Source organism: Dermacentor variabilis, chromosome 7, assembly GCF_050947875.1.
Source record: "Dermacentor variabilis isolate Ectoservices chromosome 7, ASM5094787v1, whole genome shotgun sequence".
In the NCBI taxonomy this organism is placed as follows: Eukaryota; Metazoa; Arthropoda; class Arachnida; order Ixodida; family Ixodidae; genus Dermacentor; species Dermacentor variabilis.
The window spans coordinates 11,912,383-11,938,061 of record NC_134574.1 but is presented as its reverse complement, the minus strand read 5'-3'; the positions used below and the strand labels follow the sequence as shown (position 1 = coordinate 11,938,061).

The 25,679-nt window shown below is 46.3% G+C and overlaps 1 protein-coding gene across 1 annotated transcript in view; it reads left to right on the top strand.

Annotated features, from left to right (window-relative positions):
* The window catches only part of LOC142588552 (trypsin-like), a 477,136-nt gene extending 452,783 nt beyond the window's left edge, over positions 1-24,353 (top strand). The window contains exons 4-5 of the mRNA XM_075700395.1: positions 23,616-23,730; positions 24,046-24,353. Of these exons, the coding sequence (XP_075556510.1) occupies positions 23,616-23,730; positions 24,046-24,353 (423 nt within the window). The remainder of the gene's footprint in view (positions 1-23,615; positions 23,731-24,045) is intronic.
* The last annotated feature ends 1,326 nt before the right edge of the window (positions 24,354-25,679 follow it).

The window sequence follows — 25,679 nt, the reverse complement described above, 5'->3', positions numbered from 1 at the left end:
ACGCTATCAACGGCCGAAAGACAAATGTTGCGTAATATAGGGGCTACACAGGACCCTATACAGATGCCCTTCTTCTGAACATAAACCCTATCATCAAACTGAACAAGCGTTGAACTAAGATAAAACTTCAGAAGCCTCATGAAATTTTCAACTGACATGCCCACAGAATTCTGAAACGGAATGGTGCCTTTCTTTTCAATACATGCCTGGACAGCTAAAGACAGTTCCTTGTGTGGGATAGAATAGAAAAGATCCTTAACATCGACCGAGAAAAAGCACCTACGGTACCGCAGGACTGCAAAAATCCTACCACATCATAGGAGTTCCTTCTTTCGAAAGGATCTTCTATGTTAAGTGAACTCAAATGCTTTAACAGAAACTGGCTAACATGACGTTGCCACGATTCCCTTTCGCTCACGATACACCGGAACGGAATTTCTCCTTTGTGGGTCTTGGCGGAAAAAACATGCCCAAAGTCTTATTTTTGCACTTACTTATGGCATTTGCTATTTTTCCTAGTTCCAGTTCCTTGCAGAGGGACACAGCCTGAGATTTCACCCTAGTCGGCTTGAGGCTTGACGTGGCGAAATTCTTTTCCACAGCTTGGCAGGCCTTCTCCTTGTAAATTCCATGCGGGTCCACAACGAAGCCTCCTTCTTTGTCAGCCTGTAACTTTCTTTGAATAGGCTTGTTGCCGAGAAGGCGTCACCTGAAGACCAGGAAAGGTGCCTACTGGAAGGAGTAGACGCTCTGTCAAGAACAGTTTCGAAGAAATCTTCGAGCAACCGATCCGGGATTAACAAAGTTGTCACATTCTTCACGGACAATGGCCTGCTGCTTTTACAGGCTGCAAGGAACTTTGTTTTCTCAGCCCCTTCAAAACTTGCTACATTGTGCGCCCGCGTTAACAACCAAAAAAACAGAACGCGCGACCTGCGGAACCCAGCATACCGATCCACTTGTCAGTTGCTAGGAAGGGGTAGTTTATCAATTCCGCTCTCTTGCAAAAAGGTTTACATTGGACAAACGGGCCGGTGTTTAAATGAAAGGCTAAAAGAACACGAACGCTCACAGGAAAAAGGAACTGGTTCCAATATGGCCATCCATTGCAAAGAGTGCGGGTGCAAGCCTCGCCTAAGAGATACCATCGTTCTGGACAGAAGTCGAAACAGCGTTGCCCGTGAGCTGCAGGAAGCCTTCCACATTAAAAGAAAGGGCCTTGAATGCGTGAGCGAACCATCGAAAATTCTGTATAAAAGTGAGATGGTCCTTTTTAGAAGCCCTCAGTTAGAACTAAGCATGTTACTGCGCCGCCAGCGCTTGGTAAAAATTCCTAATCGTTTAGTTTTTATGATGTACTCCCTTACGGCGGTGTTTGTGTATCGCGTAACCATTATCATTTATAGTCATTCGGCCCTGTACACCACGTGTCATCTTCACGAACGTCACCTTCACAATCGTTCTATCGCCTTTTGCCTGGTTACCATGTGATGTTTGACAATGCGCAAGATGCGCCGCCAAATTTGCGCATGTATATTGTGTGTTTCCGTCAATAAAACATCAGTTCTTAGTAAGCGCTCGTCCGTGTCTCTTCTTGTGTCGTCTGTTTGGCGCTATAGTACTTCAGTAGTCTAAGGTTACCTAACTGAACGGAATCATTGTAAAGCTTTGACAAGATGTCGGAAGAAAAATATTTATTATTTCATAAAGAGAAATGTACATAACAAATTTTGCACATGTTAAAAATAAAAAGGAAGAGATGGAGTAAAACCATGCCAATACAAGGACATAAGCGCCGAATAACAGCATCAGCTTCTTCAATTAAATTTTAAGGAAAAAACAGTTTGTTTAAATAACCTCACTAGAAAGTATCACATGCTATCATTCGAGAAGCACTGTACCTTATCATAAGGTATGAAAAAACCTACCACATCAGAAAGAACAAGTCTGAGTGTGTCTGTCAACCAATCCATCAATCAAGTTTATTTTCATTCTGTCAAAGATACAGAAAGCAAGACTGTGACAGAATGCTGTTTCTCAGAACAGCTTGACTAAGTGACAGCCCCATAGAAAAATTTCGGAGCGGTAACAGCACCACCGAAAAATAAATCAAAAATTGAAACTTAACAGACAGCATAGTGCTATAGCGCACATACTATTGTATGGATATGTAAAGTTAATAAAGAAAAGTTTAAGCAGTTTTTACAATTGCCTTAAAAATAAATACAAAACGGTTTCTTAGAAAAAAGGAATATCTGAAATGCTATCAAATTACAAATATCTAAAATAAGTATGCTGAATGTGAATGTAAACTACACATTGCTGGTAATAACTAGTGAGCACTACACAAAAGTTGAACATGAAAACTAGTAATAGTAATGACAAATACTTGGCTCAGGTGCAGTAGCTTCAAAATATTGCAAATATCACAAAAGCAGCATAAAACTGGGGAGGACAGAACCCTGACTGTTAGTCATAGTTGCATTATAGACATTAAATCTAGACATAAAAAGTCAAAACTAAACTGCCAGAAACATTGTCATGTCTCTAAGAGACCACTGAGAAACAGAAGGTATGCCTTTTATCACTCTATCTCATAGATTACTGGGTCTAATTAACCTTTAGACATGACCCCTTGCGTGTCACAAATTCATTGTTGCCAATACCTATAAGGCATTTGCGATGCGATGTATGAGGCATTAGTCATTGCAGAGTTGTAAGCTGTCATCATGATTTCAAGTACAGTGCAACAGAACTCAAATACAGTACAAGTACAGTGACTAGTAATGAATGACTGTAATTTTAAGCTCACGTGAATATGCGCTTATTGTTTACCAAAAGCTCTTCTTACTCGCACATGAGAATTCGAGGTTGATTCTGTTGTTGAGGCTTTTTTCCCCTTTCAATCTTTTGAAACGTGTGTACGGTAGTCATGAAAACAAAAATATTACAACTGGCTTGCGGTAAGTTTTACGACTTATTTCCTTGCAGCTCAATGAAACGAGCCACGACGAAAAACTGAAACTAAAATTGCGTCACCTCAGCAGACATTCAAATTTCTTAAACACTAACAAAACCAGATAGGCATTAGAGTGAGCATCCCTTAAATACATTAAACACTGGTATAAAAGTTATTGCACAGCTTTGTGTCACGTAAAAATGTTAGACACATCAAAAATGTTCAGATTCTAAGGCTAACTGTTAAAAGTAAATCAAAAATCATTAAGCTTTCTTAAAGGGGTGCAGAAGCTTTACAACTGGCAGTCTTGCTAATGGACACGCTGATAGATGAGCAGCCATTCCACTGTGACGAGAATGTTGAGGGCTTCGCGTGGAAGTCTATGCGAGACACTGAGGAGTAGTTTTTGGTCCATATGAAGGAGGTTGCTTTGCATACACAACGTCTGGACCATAGTGGAAACATGGTGCTACCTGCAGTTTTATTCCCTGCATTGTGGTAAAAACCATGGTTAGGTTTATATGATATTTAAACATTTCATGAATTTGTTTTAATACGTAAAATATTGGTACTATGTCTCATTCATTATAAGGGTTCATAACCGCCACATATTTAATATATAAGCAGGTAGAATTATCAGCTTGGTCAGTTTGTACAAGCTCGTTTCAGGCAAGAAATCGAGTTTGACAAAGGCAACCTCAACATTTTCGATTGAAAAAGGAACACCTCAGGTGACAGGCAGTCTTGCGAGTGGGAAGTGCATGGTCCAAGAAAATCAAATTAAAACTGGCGCACCGATCCTCAAAAAAGAAAGATAAACACCTGCTACTGCAAAAAGATAAATAATTTATAGGTTTTAGTAGCACAAGGCCATTTTCGGCCAAAGAGTGCCAAGTCTATACTGCAAAAGATAAACTTATTGCATGTTTAGAAAGCAAATATATAAAGATGGCTGATACCTACGCGCTCCCTGTGCTGCAGTTGCTTTGCTCTAGTATGAAGGTATTTTAATGCATGTACACGTACATACATAGACAACTTCCAAGTGTAACAGCTGCAGAATCAAAATGGGGCAGCAACGAATTCACAACCCTTAATGCTTTAACCTCTGATCCCAAACTGTACTAGTGACTGGAGGTTAGTACCAGTATCGCCAATGACCAGTCACGCTCGTTCTGCCAGATGTTATGCGGCTCTGACTGACATAGATGAGTTATGGTCGGCATGGAGGGAAAGCTACCCTCAAGAGCAGCTTTTCTTTTTGTGTTATTTCTTACCACAGACCAATGAAGTAATATATTTTTAGAATGAGAGGGACACAGAAAAAAATGAGTACATAAAAAATGGGAAAGTTTGGTACACTTTTCCTGAATTAACTTGGGTGTTAAAGCATAAAGCCACAATGCACAAACTGGAACATGTTTTCGACATCTTTGCTACCAGTAAATGCTATAAAATATGCTGGCATTGTGTAGTTTTGTCCAAAAATGCAAAGCGGATTCTTTATAACTAAAGAAATAATGGACAGCTATCTTGCAGTATATCTTATGAATCTAATGCATAATCGCTCAATTTCGGTTACTATATAATCTCTACTCGCTTCATTTGCACTTTCTGAACTAGTTCAGCAGGTTCTGTATTTCTCTACTTGTTCCAGCAGTTCAATATGGCAGCCACTGCTTGTTGTGATTCGTTTTACTTTGTTCAGGCTTTGTACAGGGCGAGTTAAGAGCATTCCCTGCACTTGGCAGAAAGGTAGTGCATGTTTCTGCAGCAGGTGTGGTGCCGCTTCTGCATGAGCGAGGTGAAGAAATAACCGAAGTGCCTGGCATTTTGTTCTGGAATAATAAACTAACTTTTGCTGTCCCATAAATCTTACTGGTCATTAATTCCGAGTTTTAGTGCAGTCACATGTCTAGCAGGCAGTTGTGGTATTTGGTATAAACATTTCAACGCCAACTGTGATGAAAGTTCACTCTAGTAAATTGGTTATGATCGAGTAGCATACACTACTGAAGCAATCTCTGGAAGGCTAGTTTAGTAATTTTCTTATTGGCAGCTTTAAACAGCCTTCGAGCATATGACACATGCACCTCAGATATGCAGATAAGATTTCTCTGACTCGCCCGACCACTTTAACGCGACTGTGCCAAGGTCATCGAGCTGCTCAGACGTCGACGACATGGATTCTGAGGTTGGATGTACCGAGGTCACAAATCGTTGGTTTAAGAGGAAACTTCGTAGGACATCAAGCATGAGTGAGCTTAACTACAATAACCAGCCCTGACAGCGAGCGTACACAATCGCCTACATCCCCGTCGCTACTACAGGCACTCTCAATTCCCTCAATAGGCAAACTCTCACTGCCTATCTCGAGAGGCTGGCTCCAGGGCAAATCAGAGAGGTCCAAAATAATCCCAGAAGAAACATGCTCACTGTTGATGTGACTACACGAACCAGCCTCGGCACTTTAAAAGCTGTAAATCAGCTAGGAAATATTCTTTTCCGCTCATTCATCGTACATGGAGGCAGCACCACCGCCGGTGTTATCTACGATGTGTATACAGATATTGATAATGACGATCTCCCAACGCTAATCTCGTCAACTGTCCATATCACACAGATACACCATTTTTGACGGTCGAGGTGCATAAAGCTCATTTTTGAGGGAGAGACCTTACCAAAACATGTATAAGTGGATTATCTGAGACATCCTGTCCATCCATACATCCCTAGGCCCTTGCAGTTCCGTAAATGCCAGAAAATCGGACATGTATGTTCTTTATGCGTGAACAAGATGACGTGTCCCCGCAGTGGTGGTGATCACGATGAGTTGACGAGTGCTGGCTCTGACTTGAAGTGCCCTAACTGCATTGGACCGCACCAGGCAACATCGAAGGACTGTCCAAAATTGGAGTGAAATGTCCGTGCTAAGGAAAATGGTACGAGATCGATCTACACACAGAGAAACGGCTACCAAGGTTCACTGCCGCCACAGGCACTCACGTAATCGCAAAGGGAGATCAGCATCGACAACAGGACAACCGGTACTCCCTGAAAAGTCGTCGCGCGCTCCTGCTATTCCTCAAATGCCAGAGCCACGTTTAACCACGTCTACTCTTCTGAACACCAACGACACTACTATATGGCCTTCTCTGCCATCTCGGAGTACAGAGGTGCGGCCGGAACGCCAGCGCGAACATGAACCTTCATTGTCGGATGAGCAAATCAAAGCAATGCTTTCAGAGTTGATTCGTTCCTTGCGAATGCTGCTCATAGGAGTTAAGACGCCCATTGCCAAGGCTGTGGTGCAAATTCTCGACGCACTAGAACCAGTGCTTTCTGCTGTATAAAAGCTAGCAAACGCCATGGCGTCATCAGTTTCAAGGTTGTGACTACATGAAAGGATAAACGGTTCCGTAATATTCCAGTGGAACGCACGAGGTCTACGGGGTCACCTGGGAGATTTTAAACAGAGAGTGCTCAAGCATCGATTTCCAGTTATTGCAATATGCGAGCCGAATATGAAATCACCATTTAGACTCTCTAGATAAGAACAATGCGCGTCTGAGACAAGTAGAAATCCTAGCAAAGTTTTACTATGTGTGCGATGTGACCTAACGTATTCGCTAAACCAAGTTCCGGTGCATAACAGCAACGAGTACGTCTCAACAATGAAGCTAAAGCGCCGGGTAATCTCGATCATCGGTGGCTATACTTCTCCCAGGGGAAGATTTGACTCTCGACACCTGAAACTTGTTCTTGACTCCTGCCAAGGACCTCATATTATTGTAGGTGATTTCAACTCGCACCACCATCTTTCGGTTAGTAGGATCACAAATATTCTAGGAAGACAGCTTCTTAACTTCACAAGCAGCAATGGTCTTGACATCCTAAACGACGGCTCATCGACATTTCTTCGTGGCACAACGCACAGCAGCTCTCTCGATTTGGCTATTGCTTCACGATGCCTTTCGTCTTCAGCTGGCTGATGCACAGATGCTGAAACGTATGGCAGTGATCACCTACCTACTTATGTACAACTGAGATGGTTTACAAGACTCCCAAGTTCTCATACGCGACGCACTGACTGGGATGCTTTTCAGAACAAGCTGGAAGAATCCTGAAACTGTATAATTTCACCGAAAGATATTCAAGAGCGCATTACAGCAGCAATGGACGCCACAACACGTATCATCCAAACATCAAATTCAACAACATCCGTTGACGTTATACATGAAGAGCTGTGGCAGTTCGACGTCGCGCCGAGAGGAAATACAGGCGAACTAAATTAATATCAGACTTGATGATGTCACGCCGTGTACAAAAGAAAATTCAAAGATACTTAGACAAGCTCGACAGCCAACGTTGGATGTCCTTTTGCACAAGCATGGACCCAAGAAAACCGTTGTCCACAATATGGCATGTTGTACGAGCACTACCATATTCTCCACAACAGCTACGTCCCTTCCGAGCTTTGGCTATCATCCAGACGCGCAGTGAGAAGGAATTCGTGGATATTTCTGCATACAGCTCTCCGGATCTACAACATCAGTAGCTTCAGTGCTCAGATGTGCTCCTCCAACAATGGACGATCGTCTCGACCTCCCATTCACGCTGCAAGAGCTACATGCAGCGATTTCTACTTCAAGACACTCAAGTGCGCCTGGGCCGGATCGCATTACCTATTCTGCTTTGCGCCATCTAGGCCGCCAGCGACTGAAAAGCTTCTAGCGTTATACAATCTCTCTTGGTACTCGGGAAATGTGCCCGCACACTGGAAGACAAGCTAAATTGAGGCATTATTGAAACCAGCCGAGACACCCGATACTCTGCTTTCCAACAGACCTGTGGCGCTTGCCAGTTGTGTAGGTAAAACCATGGAACGCATAGTTTTGACGCACCTGAAGTCGTTTTTGGAGAAGCGTAATATATATTGTCACGTGGTAGTGACGTTAAACACAGTAGCAATACTGTGAAAGACAAACTAGCTTTTATTGGGCGAACCTGTGCCCACAAAAGCAGGCTGCACTTATAGCACAACGATAGCGGCGAACACGGTCGGCGATCGTCGGAAATCTGATGAGCGGGTCAAGCGCGTCGGCTTTTATACATCTGTCGTCGAATGTTCCAGAGAATTCGCTGGAACCCGCGTGCCTTCGGCAAAATTCCACATTATTCGCGTCGCGCACACATGCAATCAGGTTACACAAGTTGCGGTGAAAGACAGTGGGACGAACCATCGATAACATTCCGGAAACTTCTTTTACATGCCGGCGCGTCCTGTGCGATAACATTTGTTAGGCGGCGAGAAGTGGTCGCCCGATAAAAATAAAGAAGTGCCATTACCCCCTCTTAAATAGCATCGTCCCGATGCTACAAATATAAAAGAGCGATACACAAAAGGACACTCCTTACAGAAAAGTAACAAAACAACAAAAATAAACAAAGTCCAAAGGTCGGTTACGCGAAGTCCCAAAGTCCATCAAGGCTGGTAGTACGGCTTGAGTCACACACCATGGACTATTTCAGGTCGTGAGCGGCGCCGCTGTGATAGCGAAATGCCGTCTGGCACGACCTCATAGTCCAGTGCGCCAATACATCGGATGATCTTGTACGGTCCGAAATAGCGACGCAAAAGCTTCTCACTCTGTCCTCGTCGGCGTATAGGGGTCCAAACCCAAACACGGTCACCGGGATGGTACTCGACGAAGCGTCATCGGAGGTTGTAGTGTCGGCTGTCGGTACGCTGCTGGCTCTTGATCCGTAGGCGGGCGAATTGTTGGGCTTCTTCGGCGCGCTGGAGGAAGGTCGCGACGTCAAGATTCTCTTCATCGGTGACGTGTGGCACCATGGCGTCGGGCGTCGTCGTCTGGTTCCGGCTGTAAACCAGCTAAATGGCGTGATCTGTGTTGTTTCCTGCACCGCCGTGTTGTAAGCAAAGGTTACGTACGGCAGGACCGCGTCCCACGTCTTGTGCTCGACGTCGACGTACATTGCTTGCATGTCGGCGAGGGTCTTGTTCAGGCGCTCCGTGAGACCATTCGTCTGCGGGTGGTAGGCAGTTGTCCTCCTGTGGCTTGTATGGCTGTACTGCCGAATGGCTTGGGTGACCTCTGCTGTAAACGCTGTTCCTCTGTCGGTGATGAGGATTTCTGGGGCACCATGTCCCAGCAGAATGTTCTCGACGAAAAATTTCGCCACTTCGGCTGCGCTGCCTTTCGGTAGAGCTTTAGTTTCAGCGAAGCGGGTGAGATAGTTCATCGCCACGACGATCCACTTATTTATTTTCTGGATGTTGACATCGCAAACGGTCCCAACAAGTCCACCCCGATCTGCTGAAAAGGTCAACAAGGAGCCTTTATTCGCTGTAGTAATCCTGCTGGCCTTGTCGGTGGTGTTTTGCGTCGCTGACAATCTCGGCGTGTCTTGACTTAACGGGCGACGTCGGCGGTCAGATGCCGCCAATAATACCTTTCCTGCATCCTCGACAGCGTTCGGGAGAATCCGAGCTGCCCAGCGGTTGCATCGTCATGTAGGGCGTACAGTATTTCTGGACGCAGGGCTGACGGAACAACAAGAAGTTAGCTGGCGTGGACTGGTGAGAAGTTCTTTTTTACGAGCAGGTTGTTTTGTAAAGTGAACGAAGACAATCCGCGCTTAAAAACCGTAGGTACTACGTCGGTGTTCCCTTCCAAATACTCGACGAGGCCTTTTAGCTCCGGGTCTGCTCGTCGCTGTTTAGTGAAGTCTTCTGCGCTTATTATTCCGAGGAAGGCGTCGTCATCCTCGTCGTCTTCCGGCGGGGGATCGATGGGGGCGCGTGATAGGCACTCGGCGTCAGAGTGTTTTCGTCCGCACTTGTAGATTACCATGACGTCATATTCTTGCAGTGTGAGGCTCCAGCTCACCAGCCGTCCTAAGGGTCCTCTAAGTTAGCAAGCCGACACAGCGCGTGATGGTCGCTGACGACTTTGAAGGCCCTGCCATATAGGTAAGGGCGGAATTTTGCTGTAGCCCAAATGAGGGCGAGGCATTCCTTTTCAGTCGTAGAATAATTGACTTGCGCTTTTGACAGCGACCGGCTAGCAAAAGATATCACCCGTTCATGTCCGTCTTTCTTCTGGACTAGGACGGCACCGAGGCATAGGCTACTGGCGTCAGTGTGGATTTCGGTATCGGCGTCTTCGTCGAAATGTGCAAGTACCGGCGGTGACTGCATGCGTCGTTTTAGTTCTTGAAATGCGTCGGCCTGCTGCGTCTGCCATTTGAACTCGACATCAGATTTGGTTAGATGCGTTAGCGGCTCAGCGCTGCGTGAAATGACAAAGCGCCTGTAGTAGGCACACATGCCAAGGAATCTACGCACTGGCTTCTTGTCGATGGGCTGCGGGAACTTTGCGATGGCAGCTGTTTTCTGCGGGGGTCGGGGCGTACTCTAGATTTGCTGATGACGTGGCCTAGGAACAGAAGCTTATCGTAAGCGAAGCGGCATTTTTCTGACTTCAGAGTGAGCCCTGATGATTTTATGGCCTCTTGTACTGTCGCAAGCCGCCTAAGGTGATCGTCGAAATTTCCGGCGAAGACGACGACGTCATCCAAGTAAACAAAACAGGTCTGCCACTTCAAACCTGCTAACACCGTGTCCATGACGCGCTAGAATGTTGCAGGCGCCGAGCAAAATCCGGATGGCATGACCTTGAACTCGTAGAGGCCGTCTGGCGTGATGAAGGCAGTCTTTTCGCGATGTCTCTCGCCGACTTCTATTTGCCAGTAGCCAGACTTGAGGTCCATCGACGAGAAGTATTTAGCATTGCAGAACCGATCCAATGCGTCGTCTATCCGTGGAAGAGGGTATACGTCTTTCTTCGTGACCTTGTTTAGTCGACGATAATCGACGCAGAAACGTAGGGTTCCGTCCTTTTTCTTCACCAATACAACAATAGATGCCCACGGGCTTTTCGACGGCTGGATGATGTCGTCGCGGAGCATTTCGTCGACTTGTTGCCTAATAGCTTCACGTTCTCGGGTCAAAACTCGGTAAAGGAACTGGCAGAGTGGTTGAGCGCACTCTTCGGTTATTATGCGATGCTTTGCAACTGGTGTTTGCCGAATCTTCGATGAAGTCGAAAAGCAGTCATTGTATATTCGTAGAAGACTTCTAAGCTTTTGCTGCTTGCCCATGGGGAGACTTGGATTTACGTCGAAGTCTGATTCGGCGACTATGGTCGGCGGGGTAGATGCAGCAGAATCTGTGAGGACTAAGGCATTGCTCGTTTCCACAATTTCTTCGATGTACGCGATTGTCGTGCCCTTGCTGATGTGCTTGAACTCTTGGCTGAAATTGGTTTGCATAACTTCCGTTTTCCCTCCGTGGAGTCGAGCGATCCGTCTTGCGGCCCAAATTTCACGGCCTAGCAGCAGACGTTGCTCACCCTCGATAACGCCTTCTACGTCAGCAGGTGTTTTGGTGCCAACGGAAATGACAATGCTGGAACGAGGCGGGATGCTGACTTGACTTTCGAGCACGCTTAAGGCATGGTGACTACGAGAGCTTTCCGGCGGTATCGCTTGATCTTCAGACAGGGTTATCGACTTCGACTTCAGGTCGACGACTGCGCCATGTGGGTTTAGGAAGTCCATGCCGAGAATGACGTCGCGTGAACATTGTTGAAGCATAACGGAGGTGGCAGGGTGAGTCCGGTCATGAATGGTAATTCTGGCTGTGCATATTCCAGTCGGCGTAATCAGGTGTCCTCCAGCCGTCCGAATTTGAGGGCCTTCCCATGCAGTCTTAACCTTCTTCAACTGGGCGGCGATGTGTCCACTCATGACGGAGTAGTCGGCCCCGATGTCGACTAAGGCGGTGACTGCGTGGCCGTCGAGAAGCACGTCGAGGTCGGTGGTTCTTTGTCTTGCGTTACAGTTAGGTCTTGGCGTCGGATCACGGCTGTGTCGCGTTGACCTGTGGCTGGTATGGGACGTCGTCAGGTCGTTTCGTCGTCGTATTCTTTGCTTTCACACTTCGTCGGGACGGCGGCGTGTCGTTATGTAGTCGAGGTAGTTTCTTCGGTGTCTTCGTCGGCGGCGGAGGATCTTCGTCAGTTCGACGAACAGCAACCGCGCCTCCGTCGGTTGCTGTTTTTAGTTTTCCGGATATGGGCTCGCTGACCGGCCCCGCTCTGTGCCAGTGTATGGACGGGGTTGCGGCGACAGGTAGCGGCCTGGTGACGGCGAACGGGATGGTCGTTGAGAGTCGCACTGAGTGGCGGCTAGGTAATCGGCGATGACACGTGGGCGCTCCCCAAGCGGTGGACGCGGCGCGTTGACGGCGAACCCTCAGTCTCAAGTCGCAGTATGGGCATCGGCGGTACAGATGGCCGGCTTCTCTGCAGTGATGGCAGAGCGGGCGGTGGTCGGGGGCTCGCCAAATGTCCGTCGTCCTCGTGTAGGTGCGCTGGGCGACGGGTGGGTGTGCTGGCGGCGACGGCGGCGGCGGACGACAGAATTGCGGCGTTACAGGGCCCTGGCGCGGTCGCAGAGGGGGGCCTTGACGGCGCGCGACAGCGTCGTAGGTCATCGCTTCTGGCTGGGGCTGCGGTAATTGAGGTTGCACCTCAGGAGCCCCAAGCGATGGCTGAACCTCATCTTTCACGATGTCGACGATCGAGGCCATTTGAGGCTGCGACGAAGGCAGGACCTTGCGCAGTTCTTCGCGCACAATGGCCCTGATGGTCTCTTAAAAGTCGTCCGAACCCTGTCCTAGGATGGCGTACTGCGGCGTAAGCTCCTGGCGGTTGGTTATATTCCCGGGTGCGCATTTCCAGAGTTTTCTCGATCGTCGATGCCTCTGCAGAAAACTCAGCTACAGTCTTCGGTGGGTTACGAATAAGTCAGGCGAAAAGTTCTTGCTTGACGCCCCGCATCAGGAAGCGGACTTTTTTCTCCTCCGACATTTCCGGGTCGGCGTGCCGGAAAAGACCGGCCAGCTCCTCCGTGAAGATCGCGATCGTCTCATTTGGCAGCTCCACTCTGGTTTCTAGTAGAGCTTGGGCTCACTCTTTTCGCACCATGCTTGTAAATGTTTGCAAGAAGCCGCTTCCGAACAGGTCCCACGTCGTTAAGTTGGCTTCTCGATTCTCGAACCACGTCCTGGCAGCGTCTTCCAATGCGAAGAAGACATGTCCCAGTTTGTCGTCGCTGTTCCAGCTGTTAAATGCAGCGACCCTCTCATGCGTCTCCAGCCAGGTTTCCGGGCCCTCGAATGTTGAACCGCGGAACGTCGGAAGCTTCCTGGGCTGCTGCAGCGCGATGGGGGACGATGGGGCTGCCATTGGGGTTGCCTTGTCTACAATCTTCTTGGTCTTCTCAGGTAGAAGTCCATGCTCCGGGGCAGGTGTTGAAGACGGCGGCTTGCTCGATGGTCCGGGACTACGTTGGTGTCCTCTTTCCGGTTATGGCTTGGATCACGGCTTGTTGGGGGCGTCCGGTACATGAACGAAAAGCACCTCCACCAGATGCCCCGTGGTATTGCCGTTAAAGAACACAGTAGCAATACTGTGAAAGACAAAACTAGCTTTTATTGGGTGAACCTGTGCCCACAAAAACAGGCTACACTTATAGCACAACGATAGCTGCGAACACGGTCGGCGATCGTCGAAAATATGATGAGCAGGTCAAGCGCGTCGGCTTTTATACATCTCGTTGATTGTTATAGAGCAATCGCTGGAACCCGCGTGCCTTCCACAATGTTCCACTTTATTCGCGTCGCGCCCACATGCAATCAGGTTACACCAGTTGCGGTGAAAGACAGTGGACGGAACCATCGATAACATTCCAGAAACTTCTTTTACATGCAGATGCGTCCTGCGCTGTGCGATAACATTTGTTAGGCGGCGAGAAGTCGTCGCCCGATAAAGATAAAGAAGTACACGTGTCAATATCCAGACGCAATGACAGGTTTCCGAAATGGTAGGTCATTAACCGACATTGTCATTGACCTAGTAAAAACTGCTGAACATCAGAAACGTCGCCGTCGATTAATGGTTCCTGTCTTTCTTAATATCAGGGGTGCTTTTGGCAACATTCTATATGATGCAATATTAAATGCCCTACAAGATTGTGGCTTTGTTGGACGTATGCATCAGTGAATCACCAGCTATCTTCAAGAGAGCACGATATTCATGACAACTCCAGGCGGTGAAGAAAAGAACCACCCAGTCTATCGTGCAATGCCTCGAGGAGGTGTATTGAGCCCAACTTTATTTAATGTCGTTCTCATTGGACTGGTTAAAGAACACGCAGGCACAGTCTCTGTCTCTGTGTACGCAGATGACATCTGTATATAGATCACGAGCTCAACGCGCTTGCAAGTGCAAACGAAGCTGGAGCGAGCGGTGTCAATAACTTTGGCATACCTTAACAGTCGCGGACTGCAGCTCTCACCGGCAAAATGTTTAACCATGGCATTTACACGGAAGTCAATGGCCTGCTACCCCATTATAACTGATCGGAAGAATGTACCTTCCGTAACCTACTACAAGTTTCCCAGAGTCGTCATGGACCGTGACTTATCTTGATCGAAGCACCTCTCTGGATTAAGAAAACTGCACAGCTTTACTCAGATCATTCGTTATATGTTTGGAAACTCATGGGGGCCATTCAAATCATCTCCTCTGCAGCTCTACCAGGCACTTTTTGTTGGCTACCTCCGCTACAGTGCGCCTGTACTTTTTTGGGTTAGTACAACTGTTGTACGCACACTTGAAAGTGCTCAAGCTCGTGCACTGAGAATTTGCCTAGGACTACCACGATGTGTGTCTACTTGGGGCACTATTGCAGAGGCACGTGCGGGCCCAGCTCGAGTTTATCTCCAATATGAGCCAATGCGAGTGCATCTAAGGTTACTCACTAGACACAGGAATCTTCCACTCAGGAAGGTCGCAAGCGTACGGCCTGACGCCGCCTACTCGCCGTGTTGTCTCAACAAGATCTACAGCCATCGCACTTCGCACCGCATGACATACCGGAAGTTTAACGAAGAAGTCGAAAATACCGCTTGCTGGACTCATGCTATTCACGTTATCATACATTGCTTACATGTATGGATATTCCGAATATGTTTTTGCAGATGGTTCTGTGACACAGACCTATTCCGTGGCGGCCTACCCGGTACCAGGAATAGGGATAGCACAACGGTTCAAGATAGGACACAGGACGTCGTCTACAGCAGCTGAGTTGACCGGAGTTCGAGACGCAACTCGCTGCATACTGCAACAAAGCCTTGAGAAGGGGACAGTGTTCTGTGACTCAAAACCAGCACTGCAACTCATCAACAATTATATGAATGACAGAACCACATATAGTCCTCTGGTTTTTGACGTCATGTCTCTGCTTGCTGAGGTGTCTCATTCCGGGCATACCATCGAGCTGCAATAGATTCCTGGCCATTGTGGAATAGCTGGAAATGAACAGACTAACGCGGAAGCAAAAAAACGCGCACACTGACGGAAATATTATAAAAAATCATTTTTTACGGTATGACATTAACGCATTTCTCCATAACTCCATCAAGACTTCTATGGCGCGACATTTGGACAACCCCGAACATCGGCAAGAGCGCCTTCATAACTTAACGCTGGTTTACAATTTCGGCTTCCGCTTCGGTTGCGGAGAGGCCAGAGAACACTCATTCATCGATTACGGCTGGGTGTGCTATACACCCACCGATACCTTCAAAAGATTGGACAAGCACGGGACCCTGACTGTAGCGTCTGTCACGCTCCCGAGACAATATCTCACGTACTTTGCGTGTGCCCTGAATAGGCGGCCAATAGCACTCATGTATACTGTTGACTGCTTGGGCTCCCGCCCCTTTTCGGTAGAAAAGCTTTTGGGCGTGTGGAGAAGTGTTGACTGCCCAAGCTGCCATAAAATCACTTTTGAACTTTCAAAGTGAGACTGGTTTATACGATCGCTTCTAAAACCTGTGAGACGTGCAGTCAGTGCGGATTGTCTTTGCGCAATAACTTTTTGTTACAAGATTACTTTTTGCGTGGACAAGATTACTCTTGCACGTATCGCGTCTACAGTGCGCCTCCGCGCATCGGAAAACGTGTATATAGTATCTCATTGTACCATAACATTATCACCCACAACCTACCTTTCCCTGTATTTCTCACTTCCCATTTCCCGAGGGTGGAGTAGCAGGCTAGAGACACGCTCTGCAGGCCGGCCTCTCCTCTTTCCTCTTCATTAACATCTACTCCTCCTCCTCTATGACACAGCAAGAAGCGATGCTTCAAGTGCCACAAGGCTATTTCTATCGAAGCAGTATTGGCACTCTCTAAAAACAATGCCAATTCAGATGATGCAGATGTTTTTCAGGGGCGACAATTATGCCTGTGAATGGTTACTTTTTTAAACGCATGATCAGACCGTGTTAGAACTGCTTCCTAAAGATCCTCCTATTTATTGGACTAATCATCTCTTTGTACACAAAGGCTATAATAAGGTCCTATGCTATATCATCATCTTAACGAAAATTTCACTTAGTAATACACATGCTGTGATGAGATTTTCTTGTGAGACCACATCGACATGCTGTCCAAGGTGAATTCATAATTTTTAAAATGAAGCTCCTGTTCTACCAAACGAGAACAAAGGGAACTGAGGGTCCTTATTTCTTTTAATCACAGCTGGAAGAAGCCAGGAAAGTAACATGGAAACTTATTTGTCATTTTCTATTGAAATCTACAAATGATAAAGGGAAATGAAAATGGTCAGAAAAAAAAAACAACCAGCCATGGGCGGAGAACGAACCTACATCCTTCGCACTAGGCATGCGATGCACTAACGACAGTGCTATCAAGGCAGCATTCAACCGTCCATAATGATCCCTCAGATTGTGGACGCTGGAACAGGGCCATAGTACCACAGTGGTTAGTATATCAGATGCGTAATGGGAATGTTATGGGTTCCTTCCCCACCCACAACTGAATGTATTTTCATCCACTTCCATTTCTCTTGAATGTATCATTTCTATACTTCATATAAAGAAATTTAAAACATGTCCCTATATGCTTTCCTTGGCCTCATTATCTGTCCTCATTATGCTTCCAAAACATATACATATTCGAATGTGGTAAGTACAGTGAACTCTCACTTGAGTGAACTTCAAGGGACCGAAGGAAATAGTTCACTTAACTGAAAGTTCACTAAACTGAATATTCCCTAGACCAACATAAGGCATGGCATACAGTGTCAAAAGTTTGAAGTACAATTCATGGAGCAAAAGACATGGCATCCATAGTGTTTGAAATGTGTGAAATGGAATTTCTACATATCAACAAGTACATGGTTCATAACAGTTATAATGCTGCCTTTCTCACTTAGAAAAAATCTGTAATCTTCTTCTGCACTTGTACTTTTAAAGCACAGGAAGTAACAAAACTGTCCAAAGAGTCAATGTTTTTGTACACTTCTTCTGGCACAGCTTGCTGTTGAGACACAAAGTCTCTCAACTTTCCAATGTACCCTACAACCTCGGCTAGAGTTACAGGGCTTGAAACTGGCTCGGCCGCTGCCTCTTCTTCGTCGCACTCTTCTTCTTCAGGACGAACACTGGAAACAATCTCCAGATCCGTCTGTCCAGCACAGGTAATCAGTGCACTGTCACACTGTGCATAGTCTTCAAACAAAGTATTGCTATCGACCTCCAGCTGATGACAAAAATAAGCCTTGGTCGTCTGAGCAAGTTCTTTCAACTGAAATATTGACTGTTCCGAAATTCGTTTAAGTTAAAGATTTTTGCATAGAATCTATAAGAAAACTGCCGGGGATTTTTAAAAAGTTCGTTATTCTGAAATATTCGATAAACCGACGTTCGTACAACTGAGAGTTTACTGTAAACAGCTTTTTCATGCTGTTGAAATGCAATATAAAATACTGCAAAGCCGTGTTACGTAGAACGCCTTACATTGCCCACGCAAGGTGTAATAATGTCAATCTTAAAAAAAATTCCCACTTTAGACAGCACCGCTGCATGCAACGGGGTTTAAAGAAAATAACTTGTTCAGAAATAAAGCCATCAAACAACGAGGAAGTATGAAAACTTGTGGAAGATTTGCTCAGTTGCATGTAGAAAATTTAGCACAGAAACAGATGAAGGGATAGTAAAGGAGTGCGAGGATGGTTTATTTTGTAAACACGAGGGAATATACTTGAAAATGCACATGAACTTACATGCCCAGAAAAATTGTTTATGTAGCAGCTAATCTATGAACAGGACTAGAGCACACTAATACAAGGTGTCTAGCATGTAAATGTCATTGCGTCCCTAAGTCAAAGAAACAGGGCTCTTTCTCATGAATCGCTACACATGGCTGGTTCACACAACTTAGCCGCTTCTATTTATGCCTTGTAAGCACCATGTGGCCCGTGTGACTTGTGCAAACTTTAAATATGTACAAGTGCCCCATAGCTGGACAGAACCAAGGCAATATTGTTCGTCATCGTTTGGAGCAAGTCAAACAAATTTTTGCATTTCACCTAATTAGGTAATCAGTTGTTAACGGTTATATAAGTGCACAAATGTTATATTCAGAGGAAGATTGTCAGTGCGAAAATTGTTGAGAAACCTGAAAAATTCCCATTCCCGCTTTCCCAATCCCGCTCAATAGGTGCAATACAAGTGTCTTTTTTTTTCTAAGCTTGAAAGAAGCCCGCGAATACATGCAAGAAGCGCCGCGCGACTGACCACTCGTGCACCTGAACACCATTTGGCTCCTTCTTTCAGGCTTAAAAAAAAACACTCTCTGAGAAGGATATTTTAGACATTTACTAACTATTGTTGACTAGTTATGTTTTATGCAAGATGCATGAAATAGTGTGACTGCCACCTCCATTTTCGGCGAAGTGAATTAACTCTATGTTCACGTCCGAAGCTTGCTATATATGGTGCGTGTTTTGAGCTGGTTGTGTAATTTAGGGTTGTTTTGACTAATTGAAGCTTCGCAATGGAGTCGAGAGCCTAAAAAGAAATTGGTACACAAACGGTCGCTGTCAGTACTCCATACTTCTTTAATCTAGTGAAATGTGCTTCTGAGCCAAGAAGTTGATAGTTCTAAGCAGTATTTCTCATCTTGACCTGGTGTTATAGCCCAGTTACTATGGTGCCATGCTACTCAGTCATGCTGGTCACAGCTTCAATCTAGGCCATGGCAGCTGCCCTCCAATGCGGGGGAAATGCAATAACACTTATGCACTTAAATTTAGGTGCACGTTAAAGGCCGGGTGGCCAAAACTTCAGGTTGTGACTTTGACATGTAAAACCCCAGAACCTAATTTTAAAATCTAAAGGTGCTTTATTGGTAGCTGAGCATAATCTTGAGCTTTTCTGCACTGCCATGGCACACAGAAGCTCTGAGTAAATAAAAACAATTTCTTAGACTATGCTCATATCTTGGAAACATTTACGAACACTTCTCTGCATGCACGTCTGTTGCTGTTGTAGTTAGTTCCATATGCCAAGGTGGGTAAGGGTGTTACATCTTTCAAACCTGTTTCTTGTTTGTTTCTTTACTGCTTTAAAGTTTCTGGTTATTTTGCATCTCTGTGTGTGCAGAATGCACATTTCAGTACATCGATTTCTTTAGAAAGTGCACTTCTCTTTTTTATTTGTGCATGCAAAAATGGTTCAGAAGGACTGCTTTTTGCAGATCCGTCTAGCAAGAAAAAAAATTCTATCTAAGCTGCACAACTAGAAATGATTGTTTTTGTAAATATGTCATTTAGTTCTTCAAAAAAAGGCACCTGTCAGTATTCTATTCCAAAGTGAAAATTCCCCCTACCTACTCTGCTTCATTTTCTGATGTTGATGGTCCATTCGGGGACACTCAAGTGACAGGCTGCACTTTGGTCTTGTCGGGTGTGCTGTCACCAAGCCCAAGGTCGATCGAAATCGTCACCTCAATCCTCAATCAGTGTTCTTGTTGCTGCGTTCTGCGCATGTTCTATTTGTCTATATATTGCCACGGATTGCCGTGAATAAACCAGTTGAAAGTTATCGCCCATCTCGTTTTTTGTTCTCTTCCGCTGTCCCCGTCTTTATTTGCGGTCAGTATGATATGCAGTTTCACAGCTTCACATGGAACTTCACATGCAACTTCACATGGGCCCACTAGGCCCACGTGAAGTTCTTGTGAAGCTTAGTTTTAGTGGGTTCATTGTAATTTGTACATTGAGGCGAGCCACACCAATTTTTATATCTGGAAACATGAGATTATGCATAGAACAGTGCCATGGCGAAATTCAGCTGTCAAAGTGAGCGAAACCAAAAGTGAGAGCGACGTTGCGTTGGAGTCGTCTAGCAGCCTTCAGCCAGTTTCCATGTTCCTCGCTTTCGCAGCGCGCTGGCTGCCCGCTGCGTGGTGACGCACACAGAACGTCGCCTCGAAAGGCGTGGCTGCTTTGAGTTCCATGCAACCTGCCAGTTTCACGCTCTGTGATAGCTGAATTCTGTCCAGTCAATTTTTGTTGGTAATAGCATTTTCTTTTCAGATCCAAGCGTTCATATGGCTAGTAGGGGAAGCTCGCATCAATTTCCCAGTTACTGAATGTCATCGAAACTAAAAGTTTCAAAGTGATATATTGATTATTGCGAACTAGCAACTAATTCCTGTATCCCCCTGTAGACCGTACCGATGGTGGCATGTCTTCGAAGAAACAATCCTTTTATTTCAAAACCTGCATTTTAAGTATTAATCAAAATCTTTGTAAAACGCCCTATACGAGCATGACTTCATACCATCGTCCAATATGGGCAACAGAGTTATGCGTGTAAACCATTACTTGGGCCGGCTGGCACATGCTGTCGCGCAAGAGATTTGGGGTGTCTGAAGCCGGGTGTCGAATGGAACCCGAATCCAAACCGAAAACCGGTAATTGTCCACATTAAAATGCATCGAAAATAAGGTGTTTTGTTGCATGTTCGAGAACAGCTTATGTCACGTTATTTCGAGATTATTTCCATATCTGTGCGTTTACCATACTACATTCAACTTATAGTGCTACATTACACTTATACTACTACATTATACCATACTGCACATTGGCCTTGAAGAAGACAAGTCCATTTGTCGAAACGTTGGCTGCTACTTTCACGACGTTCCCGTGTTGCTCGTCGTCATAAATTTCCATCTTCCGCCTTGGCCGTGTTTTCGCTACGTTATACTTAGTAGTTTCTTTCAGTTCTTGGATATACTCAGGAGAAAATTGCTTTAACGTCATGCGTAAACATCTCTAAAGATAATAACCTCTTTACGAACAAAAATACACTTTACAACAATTAGGTAATGATCGCGAGATGCAGCATTTAAAGATAGCATCACCGTACGGAAGAAAATAACGGAATAGCATCATGACGGAAGAAAATTTTTACAGCTTTGCCCTTAATCAGCATGGGGGACGATAAGGCAAAGCCGGCAAAGACGCAGCAAAGGGATAGACGAGCCGAGGTGCCGCACCACGTGCCGCGCACGTTTTCTACGCCATTGCTCAAGATGGCTGTCTTAATGTGCGTACCTCCTGTGGCTGTATAGCAATAAAGTTTATTGGTATTCATGTTAAAACACCTACAGCTGTCCACCATGCACGACAGAGCTCACTTCTGCTATCGAAACTTACGCATGCTTCACGCGGACAAGGGGATAGAACTGAGCATCGTGCGCCAGGGGACAGGAAATTTACTGCGCCGAACCTGTTCACGAAGCAACTAAGAATAGCTGACCAGTTCGCGAGCCGCTATGCACGTTTATTTCTTCTAACTGGACCGGAAGCGGAACAAAACGAGGGAGCGTTGAACCCCGAACTCGAACTTAACCCGTATTTCTCTGGTCCGCCACCACTCTTGTCGAATAATTTTGATGCTTTGGGAAGTGATCATCAAGGACAGGCGCCGTCTTCTTCCGCCGCCCTGTGCCCATGCACCGACTACAGGACAGCGCGCTTGCAGTGCTAACCACCTAATGGTCAGCGGCGGCTGTATTCTTTGTAGGGCTGTGCAACCAAACATGGAAAGCTACCTAAATATACTAGGTACAACCAAAATAAGCCCATAGGTGCATCATTTTCTTAAGAGGCGTGAACAGCTTCAAACAAGCGTTTAGATATGCCTACATCGACAATAATCGTCTATGGCATCTGCAGAATCATCATCATCATCATCATCATCATCATCATCACCATCAGCCTGGTTACGCCCACTGCAGGGCAAAAGCCTCTCCCATACTTCGCCAACAACCCCGGTCATGTACTAATTGTGGCCATGTCGTCCCAGCAAACTTCTTAACCTCATCCGCCCACCTAACTTTCTGCCGCCCCCTGCAACGCTTCCCTTCCCTTGGAATCCAGTCCGTAACCCTTAATAACCACCGGTTATCTTCCCTCCTCATTACATATCCTGCCCATGCCCATTTCTTTTTCTTGATTTCGACTAAGATGTCATTGACTGGCATTTGTTCCCTCACCCAATCTGCAAAATATTTAAATGCAAGTTCTCTTTTCCTTCTTTGAGGAGTTGTTGTCTTGGTGAAGAGCTCTTCGCCAACACGTGTGTCATACTAAAGGTATTGTCATTACTCCGTTGTGGTCGCACGATTCTCATCCCCTGCTTGCTCGTGGATGCAGTCTTGGACGATTAACGATACCGGCTAATGTTCGAATCAACGACAATTGAAGTAGCCCGCGGTGCCCGGTGAAGTGCGGACGTGTGCTCCAACACCGACAAGCTGTCACTGTCATTCTGTTACACCGAGCTTCCGTCGGGGTCATTTCATCGCCACAGGTCAGTCGTCGTCATGCCACTGTTGTCTTTTTGTCGTGGTCCTTTTGTCGTAGTGGCTTCACCGTTTTACTGCTGTTCCCACTAATTCCACTTATTGTCGCTATACCTTTGTCCTCACACGGTCCTTGTCATTTTGTCGTCGTCATTGCAACTTCGTCTGCGTATTGTCGTATTTTATAGCATCGTCGTGCCGCTGTCGTCATGCCGTGCTCTTCATACCAGTGCATTTATTTTAACATTGTCCTCAAATTGTGTTCATCACGTGCAGCTCCATAGTTCTCTTTGTCACACCGTCGTCATCGTACAGTCAGCATATCAACCACATCACGTTGTCACGTTGTTGTCACGCCGTCGTCTTCGCACTATCGCCGTCACTCCAGCGTCGTCAGGCCATCCTTGTCATGATGACGTCGGGTTTGTTTTAGCGTATTCATTTTGCCACGGCGAATCTAGTGTCGGCGTGTCATTGTCGTCATGCCGCCGTGCCCATTCCACCGTTGTCATTTCGTCGTCGCCATAGAGTCATCTTCATGTCATCGATATCATTTCATCGTCGTTATGCGCGGCATATGCGTGATCGAGCGCAAAGTGAAAATGTGTCCAACAAGGTAGTGTAGTCTGTATTGCAAATGAACGCTAACCATAAACAGCGTTTTTCAGGAACACCAATAAAAGCATCGTTTAAACCAATTCTTACAGTGCGTAGAATGCGCAAACTTTATTCGTGCGATTGTTACCCTGTTTCTGTGTGAAACCCTACACATCAAACAATGTGGTCATGAATATTACCTCTCTTTCTGAATTTTCTGACAGATGGAAAAGTGCTTTGAATTTGACAAGAATACGGGGAGTGCTTGCCTTCCTGTAGCTCCTGCGGATCTTGCGCAAAACCCGTCCTTAGAAGTCTACTGGAAAGTTCAAGAAAATGGTGAGAAAACAACGTCTTTAGTCGCAGTATTCACTCGGGTACTTATTTATGCTTTCTGCGGAGACTGCATTTCATTAACCCTGTCGCTCAGCGCAAGACGCACTTGCACGATTTGGAATTTACTCGAATGTGATCGGTCATTCTATCTGTTTCTTATGTTATTACTGATCACAGCCAGGCACTAAGCTGAAGACAGTACAGAAAAACAACGACACTCGCTGATGTAACGTGGACTGCCTTCCGTCTTGTAGGCGAGTGAATGCGTTGTAATTACCTGTAAATACATTAAACCTGTCTTCTGTCTATAGCATTTAGGTGGAGATTGCGGGCTCTTCAGGACGCACGACGAATTCACGCAGCGGGGACTTCATGGCTGCATCGGCCAGCTGAAGGCGAGACTGCTTCGGGTGCGCCGCCACCCCCGCCCACCGTCATTGTGGCACAACCGCGCGTCCCAAGAGTCTTTTCTGCCACGGATAATGCCGACGTTCGAGATTGGCTCCACTTATACGAAGGCGTGGGCGCGAGCAATCACTGCGACCGTGCCCGCTAACATGATATTTTACCTCGCGGGAACTGCGCGCGTCTGGTTTGAGAACCACGATGAGGAACTCACCAGCTGAGACTTGTGCAGACAAAAGCTCACCGATTTGTTTAGCAAGCTTCTTGGCCGCCGGAGCGCCGCGCAGAAAGGTCTTACGTGGTGAGTTGAGACTTGCACTGTGTCCTATATGACATATACCCAGCACTCGCTTCCGGAAGCGAAAAGATCCCGGGAGCGAAAACGCTGCGCATATCCTAAATGAAATCGCGAACGAAGCGTTTGCTCTGCCCGTCTTCAAGAACACTTCGACAACGCAGGACATCATTTTTGAACGCCGCCACTTCGAAGAAGCTAAAGGCCATTGCACGCCCACCACTTTTCTCGCCTACTTAACACTCCTGCAACCTGCGAGGATCTCCGCCTCCCACCTGTGCGCGCTGCATCCGACTGTATTGTGCGCATCGTCCACCGGGTGACTGAAGCTGCCTCCCCAGACTCGCACCCCAGACGATTCTCACGCAACTATATCTCTCATCCAGACTGTTGTGAGGCAAGAACTGGCCAGCGTGGTTCTCCAGTCACTTTACCCAGTCAACATACCCGACTACCACTCACCCGTCGTATTCGATCTACCACGGATTTTGTATACTCGTCCTCGTTATCGAAACCCGGAAGAATGGCGCACTTTTGATGACAGGCCTATCTGCTTCTGCTGTGGACGCTTTGGACCAATTGCCCGCAATGGTCGCAGTTCTTAAAACTCGCAGTCCTAGCCGAGCTGTCGAAGTATCCGGTGCCTTCTTGGTAGTCCCCACCCGCCGGCACACATCGAACAAGACACCGCTCCAAGATCTCTACCCGAACGATCAAACCATTGCACTTCGCCACGCCCTCGTCTTTCCCGCTCGCCTCTGCGTGATCGCTCCCCCGTCTCTTTCTTGCTCCCACCGTACTTCGGAAAACTGAATGGCGCAGCTCCGAGATGTGAGCCTGCCATGACGACCCGACCCGAAATTCCTCTGCTTACACTGCCTCGCCATTACAACCTCATCACCATGGACGTGGACGTTATACCTGTAATAGCACTGATTGGCAGAGGAGCACACATATCAATTATGAACTCGAACCATAAAGAAAGTTTTGTCGTGTTCTTCATGATATAAGTGAAATATGTAAATTTTTACATAAGCACATTGTAATATTGATTAATGCGTCCGCCTGTGAATTGCATTTAAAGCTAAAATACCATTATATATCTCCTTACACGCTAGCGAACGTGAAAAGCCTTTAGGCATGCATTCTCGTTGCATACTGAAAAGATTTTGCGCCAGAAAACAACACACACAAGAAAGACGACGACACCACGGGCCCCGCAGGTAACTAGCCCAGCAGTTAACTCTTCTAA